Source organism: Elephantulus edwardii, unplaced genomic scaffold, assembly GCF_000299155.1.
Source record: "Elephantulus edwardii isolate Elephantulus edwardi_28Jun2011 unplaced genomic scaffold, EleEdw1.0 scaffold00261, whole genome shotgun sequence".
Classification (NCBI taxonomy): domain Eukaryota; kingdom Metazoa; phylum Chordata; class Mammalia; order Macroscelidea; family Macroscelididae; genus Elephantulus; species Elephantulus edwardii.
The window spans coordinates 2241903-2262371 of NW_006400011.1; the positions used below are offsets into that span (position 1 = coordinate 2241903).

Below are 20469 nucleotides of genomic sequence, written 5' to 3' on the forward strand. Positions count from 1 at the left end.
ATTGGACATTCCACTTTCAGATTATTAATGGGTGTTTGTAGGTGTTTCTTCTCATTTGAATTACCACAGTAGCAAATGGAGTTCCTGAAAGTTTTACTCATTAAGCTTGACTCATTTAAGTCATTGAGGTAAACTATACTTTGAGAAGGCAGCTCTTTCCCAGTTCATTCTGAGCGTCTTCCAGCCTGAAAAGTACATCTCCAGAAGCAAAAGGGAATATGCCCTGCAGTGACATACACTGATACAGCGATTAATACACTGCTATTGCAGTGTTATCTATTTCTGTCTTCAAGTCTGTAACCATTTGTTTTGTTCTCTTGCAGCTCTTTCATTTGGTAAGTAGATATTAATTAAGGTTTTGTTCTCTTGCCTTATTGTCACTTTAACCATTATATATTTTTTTCTCTTGTTTCATGTGTTAGTTTTTACCCTGAAGCACCATTTTGTTTGAGATTAATATTGCTACTTTGCTTTGTTGTTGTTGTTGTTGTTGTCATTTGCTTGGTATACTTTGTTCCAGCCTTTGATTTTTAGTTTATCTTTGCTTCTTAAATATATCTTTTATAGGCAGTATATTTGTGACTTTTTTATCTAGTCTGTTACTCTTCTCTCTCTGTCTCTCTCAACTGGTGGATTTAAGTTCCATATGTTATTGAACATTTAACATTCCATATGTTATTGACTGTTCTTGTTGTTGTTGTTGTTGTTAGGTGATGCTGATTCGAGTACAACCCATAGTGACCCTGTGAACAACAGATCTGAATCCTGTCCTATCCTGTGCCATCCTCTCACTTCCTAACACACTGGAGCCCATCGCTGCAGTCACTGTGTCAATATATTTGGTTGATGGTCTTCTGCTTCTTCGCCAATGCTTCATCTTTCCAACCATGATGTCCCTCTCCAAGGAATGGCCTCTCCTAGCAATGTGCCTGAAGTATTTGAGACAAAACTTTATCATCTTTGTCTCCAGGGAGCATTCTGGCTGCACTTGCTTGAAGACATATTTGTTTGTATTTTTTGGCAGTCCATGAGATATTTAATACTCTTCTCCAGCATCACAGCTCAAAGACAATTCTTCTTTTGTCATCCTTATTCATGGTTCAGTTTTTAGATGCATAATTGGCTGGAATTTAGAAAGTAAGCCATGTTTACTTGATTCTCACTTAGATGGGGGATACAAGCCTCTTATTTAAAGCAGTTGAGATCTGGAAGGTAGGCCTTTTTCATTTGATTGACAAAGAGTTGGGGGCTAGATGCCTCTTGTTTAAAGCAATTAGAACCCAGAAGACGGGTATTTGCCTGTAGCTCTATGATGTTGTGTAAAGCTTCATTTGCTATTAGAGGCACAATATTAAATTGTTAGTTTGTTGTGTTTGGGGAATATTTTGTTCTAATTAGTACAGTGTTTATCTTTCAGTTTGCTGACTGAGATGACTTGTGCATTGCTGTGCTGCTAAAAGCTATACCATCAGTGTTTCAAATGCCTAAATGTCATGCATGGTGGACAGGTTTTAGTAGTGCTCTCAGATTAAGACAGACTAGAAACCAGGACTGACCATCCACTCCTTAAATAACAGGCCTCTGAAAATCTGATGAACAGTAGAAGATATGATTATTGATAGGCAATGTTTTATTGTTGTCATTTTGGTGGATTCTTTTGTGTTTTGGTGATGGTGGTGGTTACTTTTGTCTATCCACTTTCTACTGTTGTTTCTGTGTGGAAGAATTCTTTGAGTAATTCTTACAAAGTTGGTCTTATTTCCATTAATTCTGTTAATTGTTTTTCTGAGGGAGCCCTATTTTCTCTATCACGCTTCATTGAGGCTTTTGCTGCGTACAGGATTCTCAGATGCAGTTGTTTTCTTTCAGAGTTTTTAATATGCCAGCCCATTCTCTTTTTTGCAGTTTCTGCTGAGAAATTGGTACATAATCTTACTGGCTCTTCTTTGTACAAAATTCTTCATTTTTGTCAAGCTACTTTTAGAATGCTTTCCTGCCTTTGTTTTTGTAAAGTTTTATTGTGATATGTCTTGATGTTTCCTTTCTGGGATTGATTTTTTTTAGGGTTCATTCAGCTTCTTAAATGTATACTTTCTCAGTTTTCCTAGTTCCTAGGAAGTTTTCTTCTTTTAACTCTTCCACTATTTTCTCAGTGCCTTCTTTCTATTCAATGATTCCAATTACTTGTATGTTCTTTCCTTTAATGATAGCCTACATGATTTTTATATTTCTTAATTTCCCTTCCTTTTTGTTTCTATCTTTTCCTCTAGAAGTTTACTATTAAGGGCTTTATCTTCTGCCCCTAATTCTGGGTTCCATCTCTTCAATTCTGCTTTTCTGTCCCTCCAATTTGGTGATAGCTTCTGCAACGTTGGTCTTATTATTTTAGTTCCTTGCAGTTCCTTGATTTTCTAGAATTTCTAGTAATTTGTTAGTCTGTCTCTTTTGTCTTATAGTGTTTTTAAGTTCTTCTAGAGATTTGCTTGAGGATTCCTTTGGTTGATAATTTTCTCCCATTTTGCAATAAGACTAGGTCATCATTTTTCTGAATTTCCTGTCAGACTTCTATCAGCTTTTTGTCTCTTGGGAAATCTGCTGAATCTGTGTTTTGATTGGGGTATTTTTAGTTGTTGTTGTTTCTTAGATAATGTCTTATCATGGTTTTTTGGTAGTGTGGTGTCTGCTGCTCCTGGGACATTATAGTGGTATTGTTACTCTAGATCTCTCTCTCTCTCTCTCTCTCTCCCCCCATCCCCCATCTGTTGTTCCACACTTTTAGCTGGTCTTCTGCATCACAATTCCCCAATGTTTGATTTCTTGACTACTGCTTACAGTCAAGAAATGAGCATGTAGTCAATAAATGAGTGTTGATAGCAGATTTAAGTAATATTAAAACTTTGACAACTTCAGTCTTATCTCTTTTATATCAAGATATTATTTACTGGTCCAGTTGTAAAGGGTTTTGTTTTCATGTTAAGACTTAATCTTTACTAAAATCTTAGTCTTAATTTTCATCAATAAGTGTTTCAGGTTCTCTTTCCTTTTGGCAAGTAAGATCTAGAAATTCTATGGGACAGTTCTACTCTATCCTAGAGAGTCACTATAAAACAGACTTAATTAGATGGCAGTGGATTTCAATTTGATTTTATATTTTTACAGTCTAACTTAGTAACTATGACACCGATTCTTGATTTCTTGCAGAATTCTTAGACTTTCTCTTTTGTTGTGATCCTACTTTTGCTTGGACTTTTAACTCACTTATTTAACTTCTGCCCAAAAATATCTGTAACACATTTGCTTTGAATCTAGTACCAGCTGAGGCATTGACATACAAAAAGGAATAATGTGCTTGAACATTTTGGACAATAGCCAGCCTCTTCCTCTTAAAAAAAAAAAGGAATAATGTCCTTTGCCATTTTAATAAAGCATTGTAATATAACCTTTGAAAGAGTCTTGGCCAGATGATATAGTCATGAAGACCTGGAGAACAAGTCTGGGATGGTCAAAGGCTGTATAAAAGAAAATTCTAATTATTTTTTATAGATTTGTAGCATTATAGTAAGGTCTCTGGTAAAGCAGGACTCCTTCAATGTTCTTCTCAATCTTTCTTTTATTGGCTATGTGGGACATTTTTTCCATATGTACTTTAAGATCTTTCAATAAATCCTCTACCTCCACCCCTATGCAAACTGTCAGCCATGAGAGAGTCATTTTAAACACTTTGTTTTGTTTTTTTAAGAATCCACTAGTTACCATAGTAATTCTTCTTATCCAGAAACATGGTATATCTTACTATTTTGCAGATCTTATTTTATACCCATAATTCATGTTTCTATTACTTTCCTGAGAAAGACTATTAATAAGTTCTTTTTCTCATATTCTAATTTATAGATCTTTCTGATGATAATAGGAAGCTCTGGTAGCTTACTGTTAAGGAATCACACTGCCAGTGCAAAGGTATATGGTTTGAATCCAACAGCTGCCCTGATGGAGGAAAAATGGGCAGCTTCCTTCTATGGGATTAACAGCCTCTGAAAGCCAGCTGAAGGGTCAACCAAGGGTTGGTTCTGACTCAATGAGCAACAGCTTAGTAAAAAAAAAAAGTTCTCGATCTCTGTTTTTATTCCATAATTATTTGAATACCCTGGAATACCCTGGAAGATATGAACAGTTGCTTGCAAAAGTATAAAAATTTACACTCAAATGAAAAATTTACACCAAAACAAAAGATTTCAATATACTGAAGAAATATTAAGAAATTTCAATCTAGGGAAATCTCAAACTTTCTTCAAAGACTCCACTCAACTCACTGCCATCAAGTCTAAACTGACTTGTAGTTGACCCTCCAGCAAGTTTTCACTGGCAGTAAATTGCACGGGAGGAGACTCCCTATCTTTCTCCTATGAGGAAGCTGATGGATTCAAACCACTCTCTTTGGCTTGGCAGTGCAGCAACTCTCTACCCACTAGGCCAGCAGAGCTCCCTTCAAACAAAGACAGAGCAACCTAGAGTTGAATCAGTTCAAAGCCACAAGCAGTGAAAAAACACTTTTGATACTCTGCCAATCTTTACTTCATAACTGGAGATATGAAGGATTAGTATCAAGCCACCAATTTGCACAACTTGGTCACCATACATAAGCAACCACAAAATTAGCCATGTGTCTAACACAACAAAATGAAACACGAATTTATTGATGGATGAGATGTGCTAAAAGGGGAGAATAGAGGTGGAGCCTTCTCTACTTTAATCTCCTTTTGGGTGTTCCCTTCCAGGAAAAGGCTAAAGAGACACAAAGCTTGGATTAAAGAATATGGTTTCATGTCACAAAGATGGTGTTTTAACTAGCTAGAGTTCAGGCTAAATTAACTCATAGGATTTTAAGATGTTTCAATACAGGAAAAGAATTAAAATGACGCTCAACAAAATTAATGAGAAACTACTTACTCACTCGGACATTGCTATCAATTCAGAATCAACTCCAGCTGACCCTCCATTTTTCCAAGGCTATAAAATTACATGGGAGATTAACCCACCTTTCTCCCAAGGAAATGTGAAATCTGTTAGGGAAAAAAAAAAATTCTACAGGCTGAACAATATTTGGATGTAAAGACATCAATTTCAAGCAAATAATTGGTTTCTAATCCTCTTCTTTATGTTAACAAATAGAATAATCACATACCTTCACAGATAATCAATTAAACATTTCCTAAACTGCAGAAGAAACACATATTCATGTTTCTAAAGTGACAATTCAGTGAAACTAAAGTTTTATTCTGCCCTCTGAATAACAGAAGCAACAAAATACACTTGAAATTTCTTTTCTGTCTAATTAATCCTTTCAAGAGACTTGTTTCCTGATTAAGACCTGAATACTGAAATTCAGAGTACAATGTGTGGTACAAGTTTTACGGGTTTACCAAACTTACTCAGATCTTACTAATCATAAAAGTATCGGTGTATGAAGCCTCACTTCATTTTTTTTTAAAAAAGTAGTAGTGATATATGAGTCTTTGGTAGAGGAATATACTTTAGAATATTCTCAATAGAGAATTACAGCTTGCTCACTCTAGAAGCATACTTCAGATCGAGACACTGGGTTTGGAGGCTTGGGATCATAGCCTTGGAGAACATCTAGCTCAACTGATATTGTGTAGTGCACAAAGGTAATATTTTATATTCCACCTTTAATGAATAATGACTAGTTCGAAAAGCTTGCAAATGGCCAAGAGGCAACTTCTACTCCCTTCTATCAAGAGTAAAGAAGAATGCTGCATAGCAGAGTGGACTTGGGGGAGAGGGGATTGTATAACAATGAAAGAATTTTTCTTTTACTTTTCAAAGAAGAGCGAACTGGGGGGGTGTGGAGGGAGGTTGGGCAGGGAGAAAAGTGCAATAATGAATTAATGGAAATCCAAAGTCTCTGTAAACTTTCATTAAAATGAATTTTAAAAAAACATTTTTAAAAAGAATAAAGAAGAGTGATAAAAATTAAAGATTCAAGGCAACAATTACTTCAAAGCATGATCACATGGAACACATCTCCACTATCTTGAGACCAGAAGAGACCGATGGTCAACTACTTTAATTGAGATCACAATAAAATATATTAGATGCAGTAGGAGAAAAATGTAGAGCAAAATTTAAAAAAAAAATAAAAGACGAGAGTAACTTATCTGTTAGAGACTGGGGGAAACCCTGAGACAGTCACTCACAGACATCCTTCAAACTTGGCACTGAACCCACCCTGTAAGCTAAATGAAAGGATTTTAAAGTAAACAGGAATTATGACGGTGTCGTATATGATGTGTCAAGCTCCTAACCAATTAGTGATTTGTCAGTTGAAATGCACCGGGTGCTATGCAGGAGATGGATAAATAACCTCCTCATCTAAAGCTTTTCTGCCTCGGAAACCAAATGGAGGGTTGCTATGAGTAAGGATTGATTTGACAAGACTAGATTTTTGGGGGGTATAAAGTGAGTGGGTAATAACAACCATAGGGACCATTTTCCTCAGAACAATTAATCATATGATGCTAAAAGGGCAGAATCTGTCTAAAAATGACGTTCAAAAGGCAGAAAGTAGCAGGAAAGAAGGATGAACGGAAATGGATGATGAATGTAAATCCAGGGAAGGAGACCAAAAAGGAGCTATTGTATTGAGATGATGGCAACTAATGTGGCGAGATAAAATGTGCATGCATTGTGAATGTCAAACGAGCGTGCCCTGTCAACTTTCACCTAAATCACAACAAAGTAGTTTTTTTAAAATGAAAATGAAGAATAATTATTCTCTTCCATCGCCAGTAATAGACTTTCCTGAAATCTTGGAAATTATTTTTGTTAATGTTTTATACTGTTTTCAGACTCATCGTGCTACAAGCTGGCATATGAAGCATAATAGTGAATTATGGTGCACCCATTCCTGTGGGCAGCCGTGCTTCAGAACACACCAGTGAAGCATTGCACACCATATTCTTCCCATGGGTGGAGAGGTGGGTGGATACCTAAGGTAAAATAACTCTCTAAAGAAATATTTTCCTTCTCAGGAATTATTGCGAATAATATTGCCACAGTCTGACGGTTAGAAAAGCAAAAGGCATAGCTCTCGTGATACTTCCTTCTGTTAAATGCACTCTTTATCGTCAAAAGGAAAATTAATTATGCATAGAAAGAGGTAATAGCAAATGACTAGAAAATAGAGTGAACTCTTTAACTTTCATTTGGTTTCCATGTGTTTTCTTTTTTTTAATTTTTATTTTATTATTTTTTGTGTGTACCATCAAATAGGATCTGCCTGGTACAGGAGGAGATTGCCCCTCCTTCTCCAGCAGAGCATCTGGTAGATTAGAACCACATATCTCTGGGATCCATGTGGTTTTTTATCATTCTGTACCTGAGACAGTGAAAAGTCTGGAATGATAGGAAGTCTAGAACGAATGGCAGTTCCCTCAACCTAGAATTGCTTAGTCTTATGAAGTTGGTTAGATTACTATATTCAGAATCTTAACCTCATTTTAATTAATTATAATGTAATAAATTATTAGCACTTAAAGAAACAGCATTTAGATATCTTACTCCTCAAAACCAACTCATTGCAACAAAGTCTATTTTCATTCATAGCAATTTGCTAGGACAGAATAGAGCTGCCCCCGTAGGACTTTCAAGGCTGGAAAATCTTCATGGAGGTCAACTGTCCCATCCTTCTCCTTCTCCTGCGTAACAGCTGGTGCGATTGAACTGCTGGATTTCCGGTTAGCAACTGAATACAGTACCTTAACCATGATGCCATGAAGACTCTTAGGTAGCGTAATAGGGCTAAATTTTCCCACTCAGCCTCGAGTTTTATTTTCTCATTAAAAACAAGCAGAAAATAATTCGCTATAACAAAGCTCATGCCTCAGAGGGTCAGGCACTCTCATAGCATCAGCAAGGATGTAAATTAGTACAGCCTCCCTCATCATTGAGAACACTGGTGTCTATAGCATGTTGCAATGCCAATTTAAAGTTCTCACAACTCCAGTGAATCAAATTCTCCAGCAGGAGAAAGATGGGCAATCATCTCATATTAAGGTTTACAGCCTCAGAAATCCAATGGATAAATGCTATTATTCAGAAATAACTGGAAAGTATGAGTGAGTTCATGGTCATTTACTAAACATTTGGCACATGTATGCTTTTTGGTCTAGTAGATATACAGCAGGAGTTTATAAAAAATACATTCATTCACTCACTCAAAAAGTCCTAAAAATATACTAATGAATGAAACAGACTTTACTCTTCCCTGAATAATTCATAGTCAAATGGGTTGTTGTTGTGGCTGTTATGTACCGTCGAGTCACTTGCGACTTACAGTGACTATACGTACAACAGCTCTGAACCCTGCTCTATCCTGAGTCAATTTCCTCATCTGACATACCACCCCCATTACTGCAGTCACTGAGTCAATCCATCTCATCAAGGGTCTTCCTCTCAAAGACAAAATAAGCAATTCAACAAAGAAATGACAAATCACACTTGATACTAAACACTACAAATGAAGCAACTTGGAGTAAATGACAAAAAAGGGGGATAAAAGTGTTGTTACTGTGATGTGTCATGAGTTAACTCTAACTCATAGTGACCCTATGAACAGATCTGAACCTTGCCATATCAGTTACCATCTTCTTCATATTTATATGTTCCATCCCATTATTACAGTCACTTATTGACAGTCTTCCTCTCTTTCTCTTACTCTGCATCTTTTCCTGCATGATGTTACCTTTCAGGGAATGTCCCCTCTTGACAATAAGCCTAAAGTATGTGAGATGAAGTTTCACCATCCTTTCCTCTAAGGAACACTTTGGTTGCCCTTCCTCCAAAACAGGCCTGATTTTACTTTTGGAAATCCATGCAATATTCAGTAGTCTTCTCCAACACTACAATTCAAAGGTATCAATTATTCTTCTGTAATCTTTATTCATTGTCCAATGGTAAGATGTTTACCAGGGAGAAATGTATAGAATAGAAAGGGAATACTTCTCTGAAAAGGCCGTATAATCTACTACTGCATCTCCAGGTGTTCGAATTCACCAACAACTTCACAGGAGAAAGATGGGCAATCACCTCTCATGATTCAGTCTCAAGAAACCTGATGAGGGGCTGCTATGAGTCAGAACCAATGCCACAACTTTCTTATTGTTATTACGTGTCGTCAAGTCAATGCCAACTCATGGTTGACTCTCCAGAAAATTTTCAGAGACTGTAAATTGCATAGAAAAGATTATCCATCTTTCTCCTACAGAGGAGCTGGTAGATTCAAACTGCTTGCCTTTGGGTTAACAGTGTAACTCTTAGCCACTAGGATATCAGAGTTTTCTAACTCCACTGTTGTTGTTGAGCATGACTCACAGTGATCCCATGAACAAAAGACCAGAAGTCCTTCTACAACCATCAACATTTATCAAAGTTCATGAAGTTTCTGGAGGCATGTTATTTAGGAAATGGATGTAACTCGTGCTTCCAAACCTATCATAGTGTGTTATTGTTGTTATGTGCCATTGCATCTCCTGTGATGTATAGCAACCCTATGTATAGCAGCTCTGAATCCTTCCCTGTCCTGAGCCAGTCACACTAATTCTGACACACCAACTCCCATTTTCCTAATTATTGTATTAATCCATCTCATCTGGGGTCTTCCTCTCCTGTGCTGTCCATCCACCCTTCCAAGAATTATATATCCTTCTCCAAGGACGGATCTCTCCTGGCCACAGGCCCAAAGTAAGTGAGGCGGAGTTTCAAAATCCTAGCCTCCAAAGAGAGACTTGGTTTCACTTTCTTCAAGACAGACCTATTTGTTTTCTTGGCAGCCCATGATATGTTCAAGACTCTTCTCCAACACCACAACTCGAAGGCATCGACTATCCTTCTGTTATTCTTAGTCATTGTCCAATTCTGTGAAGCATAACATGTAATTGAGAAGACCATGGCCTGGATTAGACACACCTTTGTATCTAGACAGATATCGTTGCTCTTCAGCACTCTGGAGAGGTCCAGGTGACAGCAGATTTTCCCAATGCAATTCATCTTTTGATTTCCTGACTGCTGGTGTTAAAAGTGTTGATTGTGGATCCAAGCAAGCTGTACTTGCTAACAACCTCAATCTCTTTCCCATCTATTATGGTGCTGCCAATTGGCCCAGTGGTGAGAATCTTTGTTTTCTTGATGTTGAGCTTCAATCCATATCAAAGACAACAGTCCTTGACCTTTGCAGCAAGTGCATCAGGTCTTCTTCAGTTTCAGCAAGCAAGGTTGTGTCATCTGCATATCATAAGTTGTTAACGAATCTTCCTTCAATCTTGATGCCACACTCTTCCCCATAAAGCCCTGCCTTTTGAAAGATCTGTTCTGCATACAGATTAAAAAGATATGGGGACAGGATGCATCCCTGACACACTCCATTCCTGATTTTGAACCATGCAGTGTTTTCTTCCTCTGTTCTGAGGACTGCTTCTTTTTCCAAGTATAGGTTTCATATAAGAACGATCAAGGGTTCCAAGGTTCCCATTTTTCTCAAAGTTAGTAATGAGTTTGAATTTGAATTATTTTACAAATAAGAAGAAACTAGCCAGGAGGAAGTGAAACTTCATAAAAAATCCAAGACAGAAAATAGTTTGGAATTTTTGAAAAACAAAAGAATGCATACATGAGAGGAAGAGATGTGTGACAATGTTGGAGAGAAGACAGGATGTACTTGGCAGTTCCTTAGAAGGCCTCAAAGTGTACTACAAGCACTCAGGCTGCTGTGTGACAAGAAGATTGAGTACCAAAGGCAAGAAAGGAGCAAGAGTTTAGGTGCAGGCCTAATGTCTAAGCTACATGTGAGGAATTTGGTTAGCGTGAATGCATGGAGAAAGAAGAAGAGTATTACATAGATGCAAAATACATGTCTCAAGTAGAATCAATCTTGGGGTTTTTTTTTACATCTAACAAACCACATAAATCAAAGAAAAGTTGTTGCTAAAAATAAACCTTGTTGAAATGAGCATGAATTTCATTTAGAAAATTTCTCTCACTCCTGTACCATTGTTTATTAATGTATCCCCATAAATAATCACTCATTTAGTTACACTAAGTCAAAATAAAGTAAGGTTGATATTGGTTCACGGTTGTGATTGTTGTTGTTATGTACCGTCGAGTCGTTTGCGACTCATAGAGACCCTATGTACAACGGCCCTAAACTCTGCTTTGTCTTGTGCCAATTGCACTGTCTCTGACACTCCCATCTCGATAACCCCAGTCACGGAATCAATCCACCTCATAGAGGGCCTTCCCCTCCTGCGCCGTCCCTCCACCTTCCCCAGCATGATGTCCTTCTCTAAGGACCAGTCTCTTCTTACAACATGTCCAAAGTACGTTAGATGGAGCCTCAGAATCCTTGCCTCCAAAGAGTCACCCAGTTTAACCCTTTCCAGGATGAATCTGTTTGTTTTCCTAGCAGTCCATGGTACATTCAATACGCTTCTCCAGCACCACAGCTCAAAGGAATCAATTCTCCTTCTATCCTCCTTGGTCATTGTCCAACTCTCCGATGCATAACAAGTGATTGTGAAGACTATGGCCTGTATCAGACGCACCTTAGTCTCCAGAGAGACACCATTGCTCTTCAGTACTTTGGAGAGGTCCCTAACAGCAGACTTTCCCATGGCAATGTGCCTTTTAATTTCCTGGCTGCTGGTGCCAAGACTGTTGACTATGGAGCCAAGCAAACTAAAGCTGTGTACAATCTCAATCTCTTCACCATCCATCCTGATGCTGCCAGTTGGTCCAGTGGTGAGTATCTTTGTCTTCTTGACACTGAGCCTCAATCCATATTGTAGGCTGCAGTCCTTGACACTCTGCGGCAGGAGCTTCAGGTCCTCCTCAGTTTCAGCAAGCAGGGTTGTGTTATCTGCATAACACAGATTATTGATAGATTATCTACCAATCTTGACCCCACATTTCTCCTCATAGAGCCCAGCCTCCACAGATGATCTGTTCTGCATACAGGTTGAAAAGATATGGAGATAGGATGCATCCCTGGCTTACGCCCTTCCCAATTTTGACAAGCGAAAAATCAAAACATATGCATTCACTCATATTCACCCTTCTAAAGTATAGGCTTGAACTCAATGTGGTAAAAATTGCACAAATCTTTTAAAGAAATAATTCCAGGAATCACAGAAGCAAGCATGATGAACCATGTTATTATATAACATCAAAGGGGGTGGGGAAATCACTAAATTGCATCACTAATTATGAAAGTACAGACTGGTCTCCGCAGTTACACAATTACATCCATGTCGGCATTCTGGATTCCTTCAGGTGAAGATCCTAAAGAAATCACCTGAATGATTTCCATCACCTTGCATTACAAAGAAGTGATGGATCACTGTTTTTGCAAGTAAAGTCCAACAACCTTCAGGATATATCCATAATTTTATTAATGCATTTCTTACAGAACTATCTCCATGCATGAATTCGTGAGTATTCAAGTACATTAAGTATCAAAAAGTTGTTGTGTGCCTTTGAGAGGAACCAATCCATACTTGAACCACCAGCAGGTTTGCAGAGGCAGGAAATCACATGAGATTGCCTATGCTGTTCCCATAGAACAACTGGTAGATCCAAAGCATGTTCCTTTGTGTTGGCAATGCAATCAGAGCTCCTTTTCAAGAAGTAGTAATGCCTAATATGTAAGATATATCACAAGTATGTTTCTAATTAAGTAACAGCCAATGAAGGTGATCTCGTTAACATTCTTTTCCTGGAGGGATACTAGAGCTACTATAGATAATGAACGTTGGAAATATCATGGAAATCTCTGAAGATATTTTCCATTAAATAAACATTTCTTCTTATCATATCATTTTAATTTTTTTTTTAAGTTTGGGTTTTATTTATTTAAGAAGTTCAGGCCTTGACTTCATATTCCTGTGGTGGGTACAGGTGCTCTTCTCTCTGCTGCTTCTTGGTCTTCAGGTTCTCCTCATGCTTGTTGAGCCTTTGGTCCGTGGCACACGTTTTCTTGGGCCGCAGATCCAGGGGATTGTACTTCTTGCCCTTATAGTATTTCCTGAGGTTCTCCTTCTGAGTCTGGTTAATAGTGAGGACACGGGCAAATGACAATTGTAAGATAATTTCCAACAAAAGAGGAATGTTTTCTCTTTTTAGCTTTCTTCCTCTTTTTAAAATGAATATTTTTATCCTTCATATACGTTGTGTTTAATGCATGGAGGTTGTGTTCCATTCATCCTTTATTTACATTATATTCTGTCCATTTATGTAGAGTTTGTTTTGGTTTTGTTTTTTTTTTTTTATTCTGCCTCCATTGTGGAGGTTTTTATCCTTTCTTACAATCATCACACAAACAACTACTTTCAAGAAAGTGTGTAAGCCAGCTACTGCATGCCTTCTGCCCTGATATCGCTCTTTTATATAGCTGATTGCGGATTTGCCCATCCTAAACAAACCAGTACTCTGAGGGAACAAGCCCTTCCCGTTTGCTGACGGATCCTTAGTTCAATTTGGAAACTGAGCATTTGCATCCATAAGCATCATCCAATCCAGAACAAGCCACCAGTTTGCAACAATTAACCCTAATTCACAGAATAAATTATATTTGCTTCATTTTGCTGAGTTTTGGTTAACACATCCCCAGTCATCTGTGATGAGGCTTAAAAAGGCATCACACTCAGGAATTCACACTTCTCTGAACATTCCAGACCTGTACTCAGCCCTAGCTTCCACACAGGGTCAAGCCGAATCAACAAGCCAGGGGTCTCCACAACTCCCTGCTCCTCAGGTTAACCCTTCTCTGCTCATCCACGCATCTGTGTGTGCGTGTTAGGTCGGCTTTATCTCCCTTTTAAACTCTGTATTGTGTTCTACATACCTTCCAACTCTTTCAAAATAGATGATGAAATGATACATAATACACTCATGCACTGAGATTCTCTCTTGATGAATATGGTCATTATTGTTACGGTCCTTATTTTTCATTTAGCATCATGAGTAAGAGCCAGTGTCAAACTGGGCTTCAGTTTCTGAAGTCATTATCTAAAGAAGAATAACATAGCCATTCACCAGAAACCACTAGAAATTGCTCGCTCCTTCTTTCCTTCCTTCCTTCCTTCCTTCCTTCCTTCCTTCCTTCCTTCCTTCCATCCTTCCAAAAAACACAGAAATGTAAAGAGCAAGTGAAAGCTCTGCTTCGTCCAGAAGCTTTATGCAAATACACCGGGAAGAGAAAACTTTCATTGACATCTTACCATCATGTATATGTGGAAACAACAAGGTGCTTTATCTCTAAGTACTAGTTTAAAGCATTGTCAAGGAGCACATGGTAAAAAGAATATACTGTCTGATCTGTCTATGGAGTGTAAGATAGGATTTGTCATTCCTTTCTACAATGTTCTTTTAAAGGGAAGGCTAGATGAGTAGCCCAAATGTAGCATCTCATTTTCTTACCAAGAGTGGCTCAGGCACTTACTGATGATCGCCATACCGAAAGTTCTTAGATGATAATTGAAAATACAAAAGTGACAAATGAACTCAATTCATCTGTGCAGTTTGTCATAGCTAAGAGGAAAAGAAAGAGTAGAACAGAATATAAGGAACAAATATAAAAGAATACTTTTTCTTAAGTGTCACTCAAAATTAATAAAATGAAATATCAAATTGGTCATATATTGTTATTGTTGTTGCTGTTTTTTGTTGTTATGTACTGTCAAGTTGTCTGCGACTCATAATGATACTATGTACAACAGCCCTAAACCCTGCTCTACCCCGTGCCAACCTTATTGTCTCTGACATATCTACCCCCCATTACCCAAGTCACTGATTCAATCCATTTCATCAAGGATCTTCCTCTCTTGCGCTGTCCCTCCACCTTCCCAAGGTTGATGTCCCTTTTCAAGGGACTGGTGCCTGTTTGTAACATGTCCGAAGCTTCAGAATCCTTGCCTCTAAGGAGCATCTTGGTTTTACCCTCTCTAGGATGATCCTCTTTGTTCTCCTAGCAGTCCATGATACAGTCAGTCCTCTTCTCCAGCACCACAGTTCAAAGACATCTATTCTCCTTCTATCATTCCTAGTCAATGTCCAGCTTTCTGATGCATAGCAAGTAATTGCAAAGACCATAGCTTGTATCAGGTGCACCTTAGTCTCCAGATTGACATCGTTACTCTTCAGTACTTTGAAAAGGTCTCTGACAGCAGACTTTCCCAATGCAATTCAACTTTTTATTTCCTGGCTTGTGGTACCAAGAGTGTTGAGTGTGGAGCCAAGCAAACTAAAGCTGTTGACCATCTCAATATCTTCATCATCTATCATAATGCTTCCAATTGGCCCAACTGTAAGAAACTTTGTTTTCTTGATGTTGACCTTCAATGCAGATTAAAAGTTGAAGTCCTTGATCTTCTGCAGTAAGTGCTTCAGGTCCTCCTCAGTTTGAGCATTGTCATCTGCTTAAAACAGATTGTTGATGAGTCTTCCTCCAATCTTAATGCCACATTCCTCCTCATAGAGCCCAGCCTCTCAGATAATCTGTTCCTCACATAGATTGAAAAGGTATGGAGATAGGAAATATCCCTGGCGTACAGTTTTGAACCATGCAGTGTTTCCTTGCTCTGTTCTGACAACTGCCTCCTGGTCCAAGTATAGGCTTCACATAAATGGAATCAAGTGAGCTGTGATGCTGGAGAAGAGTATTGAATGTACCCTGGACTGCCAAGAAAACAAACAGATTCATCCTAGAGAGGGTTAAACCAGGCTACTCCTTGGAGGCAAGGATTCTGGGGCTTCGTCTGACATACTTTGGACATATTGTAAGGAGAGACAGGTCCTTGGAGAGGGACATCATGCTTGGGAGGGTGGAGGGATAGCACAGAAGGGGAAGGCCCTCTATGAGGCGGATTGATTCAGTGACTGGGGTAATCGGGATGGGTGTGTCAGAGGCAGTGCGATTGGCACAGGACAGAGCGGAGTTTAGGGCTGTTGTACATATAGGTTTACTATGAGTCACAAACGACTCAACAGCACATAACAACAAATTCTACATGACACAAATCACTGATAAATTTGATAAGCTCTTCACAGTCTATATCCATCCTCTTGTATTGTTTACCAGTATAAGCCATTAAGAAGCTACTTCCTAGTTGAGAAAAGACTTCCCTAGGCCTCGGTTTCCATGGAAAGGAAGGGATTCAGTAATAGTTCGCTTTCTTATTCTAATTATTTAAAAACAAATGCCTGTGATATACATTGTTATAATGCATAAAAATAATTGTATGAAACACAATGTGAATGAAGAATAGTGTGAAATACAATATACACAAACTTTATAAGTAAACAAATTAAATGAATATTATTGTGCTTTATGTATAAGTCTACACTGAAAACTAGTTTCCATTCAATAAATTCTACAAATTATATATATATAATATTATATATACACAGACACATTTTTAGAATTCAGGACAAATATTACAAAGAATGTAAAACATGATATCTTTCCAAGTAGAAGATTTTTAAAATTCACTATTTTAGCCTGTTGTATTGCTATGTGCCATCAAGTCACCTCCAACTCATAGTGACCTTATGTACAACAGCCCTAAACCCTGCTCTATCCTTTGCCAACCTTATTGTCTCTGACACACCTACCCCCATTACTCAAGTCACTGAATCAATCCATCTCATCTATGGTCTTCCTCTCTTGCACTGTCCCTTCACCTTTCCAAGCATAATGTCCCTCTCCAAGGGCTGGTGCCTCCTTGCAGCATGCTCCAAGCATGTCAGAAAGAGTTTCAGAATCCTTGCCTCTAAGGAGCAGCCTGATCTCACCCTCTCTAGGTCGAACCTGTTTATTCTCTTAGCAGTCCATGATATATTCAATACTCTTCTTCAGCTCAAAGGCATCAATTCTCCCTCTATCATCCCTAGTCATTGTCCAGCTTTCTGATGCATAGCAAGTAATTGCAAAGACCATAGCCTGTATTAGGTGCACCTTAGTCTCCAGACTGGCATCATTGCTCCTCAGTAACTTGGAGAGGTCTCTTACAACAGACTTTCTCAATGCAATTCATATTTTTACTTCCTGGCTGTTGGTACACTCCTTAAATTCATCACAAATACTATTTAAGGTAAATGATGCACTATATTAAGGGTCAGCAAACTTGTTCTGTAAAAAAAAAAAACCAAAAACAGTTAAGAAATAGTTTTTCACTTTGCAGACTACACGGTCTCTGTCCAACTCTTCACTTCTTAAGTCAACCATTACACACACAGCCACCAACAATACATAAACAAATAGAAGCGACTGCTTTCCAATAAAACTCTGTCATAAAAATATGATTTGGGCTATAAGCCAGTTTAGTGTCTCCAACCCCTAGAGTGCAGTATCTTTTCTGTGTAAAACTGTTTTGTAATTAAGTGATTTCTCAGAAAACAGAAAAGCTTTCCAAATCTGACGCTTAACTATTTCCAGACGTTTTGATTACAAAGATACTTCCAAAAATTGTTACTTTACCAAATCTTTTACTAAAAATCAGTTTGAACATCTTTTTTAAATGCTTTGAACTCTAGCTTTAGAAGTAAAAGGTAGTTTTTCCCCTACTGGCTACTTTGGATCAAGGTTCAAATGCCTTAAATACTCACTCCCATCCAGTCTGCTCCCTCTGGTTTCTGAAACTGTAAACATCATAAAGGGAGGAAGTTGATCATCTTTCTCCCATAGAGCTTCTGATGGATTCAAAGCACCGGAGACAAGCAGCCTTGGGATTAATAGCACAACTCGCTAAGGACAGTGGCCACCTGAGCTCCCAAAGCAGCTAGATATTCCTGGGGATATTTGTTGAGTAATAAGAAGAGCATGAACACTATAGAAATGTAATGGGGGTGGGGGTAGGATGATACACATCTTGCTGAGAAGGGTGGTGGGTCAGCCCAGGAGAGGAAGACCCTGGAAGAGATGGATAGATACAGTGACTGGGGGCAATGGCGGCAGGTGTATCAGAGACAGGGAGACTGACTCAAGATAGAGCCAGGTTCAGAGCTGTGGTTCATAGAGTTACTATGAATTGTAGTCAACTCTACACCACAGAACAACGTCATCATCAGAGAACTTATTTTGTAGCACAAACATCAAAGGCAGGATAACTACTTACTCCAATTTTGAATATTTTTTTTTTCATTCAAAACCTGTGTTGATCGTTGTTTGGCATGATGTTTTTCTTCTTTGGATTTGTAGTTACTTTTAATAAATTATATTATTACTTAAAAGCTATATGTACTGCCTACATGCACTTATGCTGAAAATCAGCACACCAATTAGGCTCTAGTGGGATGTTGTATGTTCTGTGTGGCTTCTCATTTTTCGACTACAATCAAGAGAAGAAGCCAACCTGATTCTTGCGGAGTGTGATCAGGGCAAGCATGTACACTTCCACATCATGATTAATTTGTTATTCATCTGGTGCTTTCCTATTAAACTCTGTCTTTAGCTTCTGAGCTTTGCTTTCAGCTTCCAACAAAGGATTTCATTGCATTAAGAATTGAGGTGTGTCTAAGTTTTTACCTGGGAGCAAAAGTGATGCAAGCTTTTCTGGTGAGAGCTATCCTGGGCTTAGGGCAGGGAGGAACCTCATAACAGGCTGTCTGTAGGCTTCTTCTGGAATGAGCAGAGACACTGCTCAAGGTCTTCTGTAGACTTGAGATTCACAGTCCTGGGAGACCCGAACAGCAGTGCACTTGGTGTTGTCCTCCGGGAGAATCAGAGGGATGAAGTGTCTTCCTCTCAGAACTTCGGCATCTCTGGCCATTTTAATGGTAAGTGTTTTTATTTAATACTTTCAAGTCTCCTCTCTTTGGGAAAAAAATGTTACATTTGCTGGATCCAGATTAGAAACTAGGGGAAAAACGGTGCAGTGAAAGTAAACATTTTTAGATAAAATTGTGGAAATTACCACTTTCCTATTTTTGATGTTTTTCGTGTTATATTTTTATATATAGAAACTGCCCAGAAAGAAATGAATTTGAATGTCGCTATTTAGTCTTTCTTAAATTTTGCTGCAAGTGGTGATATTCTCAGATCATATTTTCTACAATAACATCTTCATTTCCTTCAATGGAATGCTTTTATTCCTCTTTTTTACACACAGCCTAAAACAGATTAAAAGAAATAAACAAAAAACAGCCCCTTTTGTTTCTCAAGGTTAAGAGGTCTACATGCCTGGTCTTGATCCCTGACGTGTTCTAAAACGGTCTAAGCTTGTTGGATTAAAATCAAAGAAATGTTTGACTCTACTGGAGCTAGGAGGGCTGTCAACAAAATAGTATTTGTGTTTAGACATTGTTTGAGAAATACTGTCAAACTTTGAGGGGAAAATTTTCATATATGTAACTTTCTCAGAAAAGTAATTAATTATATACCTCTGTTGCTTAGGAAAGTTTTTTAAGCGTTACCTAAAAGAAAAGTTATCTGGGGAATAAAGCATTAGCTTGGATGTTAAAAACTAGTAACTGGTTCTTTAAATGCATTGGGTTTGTTTGTTTTTTTTTTAAAATTGGGAAGGGAGTGTCACAACAGTCTGAGTTATATAAAATATGAAACACACCATAAGTTAATATAATTTTTTTTTCTAATACTAATTCCCACTCTGTTAAGGCATCAGTATGTCGATGCATCTATTGTTTTCATTTGCTTAGATAATTTACTCTATTTCTTTATCTAATATTGATCCCTGATTGTGTATTGTTTAAAAGGTATACTGACAGTGAAAGGCTTAGTCATTGAACTCACATTGTGCTTTGGTGGAAGAAAGATTGATAATGAATTCTGTAGAAAAGAAAAGGAAAAAAAATCCCAAAACCAAAAATTCCCACAACATAAACGTCTTTGCCATCAAGGGGGAATCAACTCATGGCTGACCTTCCACCAGATTTTCAGAGACTGTAAATCACATAAGAAATGATGAACCATCTTTCTTCTTCAAAACAACCAGTAGATTCGAACTACAGACCTTTGTGTTAGCTGTACAACTCCTTAACCATTAAGGCACCAAATTTCTCTCTCAGAGAGATAAAAATCATGAAAGGATTTTCTAAAATATAAACCTGATGAATACTAGAATAGACTGCTTTGTCAGCCTCAGTTTAACAACCTTCTTTCTCAAAGCAACGTATAAGCAGAAAATGAGTATCATCAATATGACATACAGCTTATAAGCCTATAACCACTATATAATATAATTAGATGATTATGTTTTGTTGTCGAGCTAATTAATTCGAGCCAAGGACGATGTAAAGATGTGGCAGTTGTATGATTTTTCAGAAGGTCTTCATGGTATAAACTGTAGCTATCCTACAGCAAATATGCCCAAGTCAGTGAGCATATTCGGGAAGCCAGGGGTTATGGTGATAAGGGTGTTGAAATATGGTTGGCACAAGGCAGAG

The 20469-nt window shown here is 38.0% G+C and overlaps 1 protein-coding gene across 1 annotated transcript in view; it reads left to right on the forward strand.

The window, feature by feature from the left end:
- Window positions 1-6561: 6561 nt before the first annotated feature.
- DSG3 (desmoglein 3) overlaps window positions 6562-20469 on the forward strand; it is a 51863-nt gene continuing 37955 nt past the window's right edge. Inside the window, exon 1 of the mRNA XM_006899565.1 lies at window positions 6562-6621. Coding sequence (XP_006899627.1) covers window positions 6562-6621 — 60 coding nt within the window. The remainder of the gene's footprint in view (window positions 6622-20469) is intronic.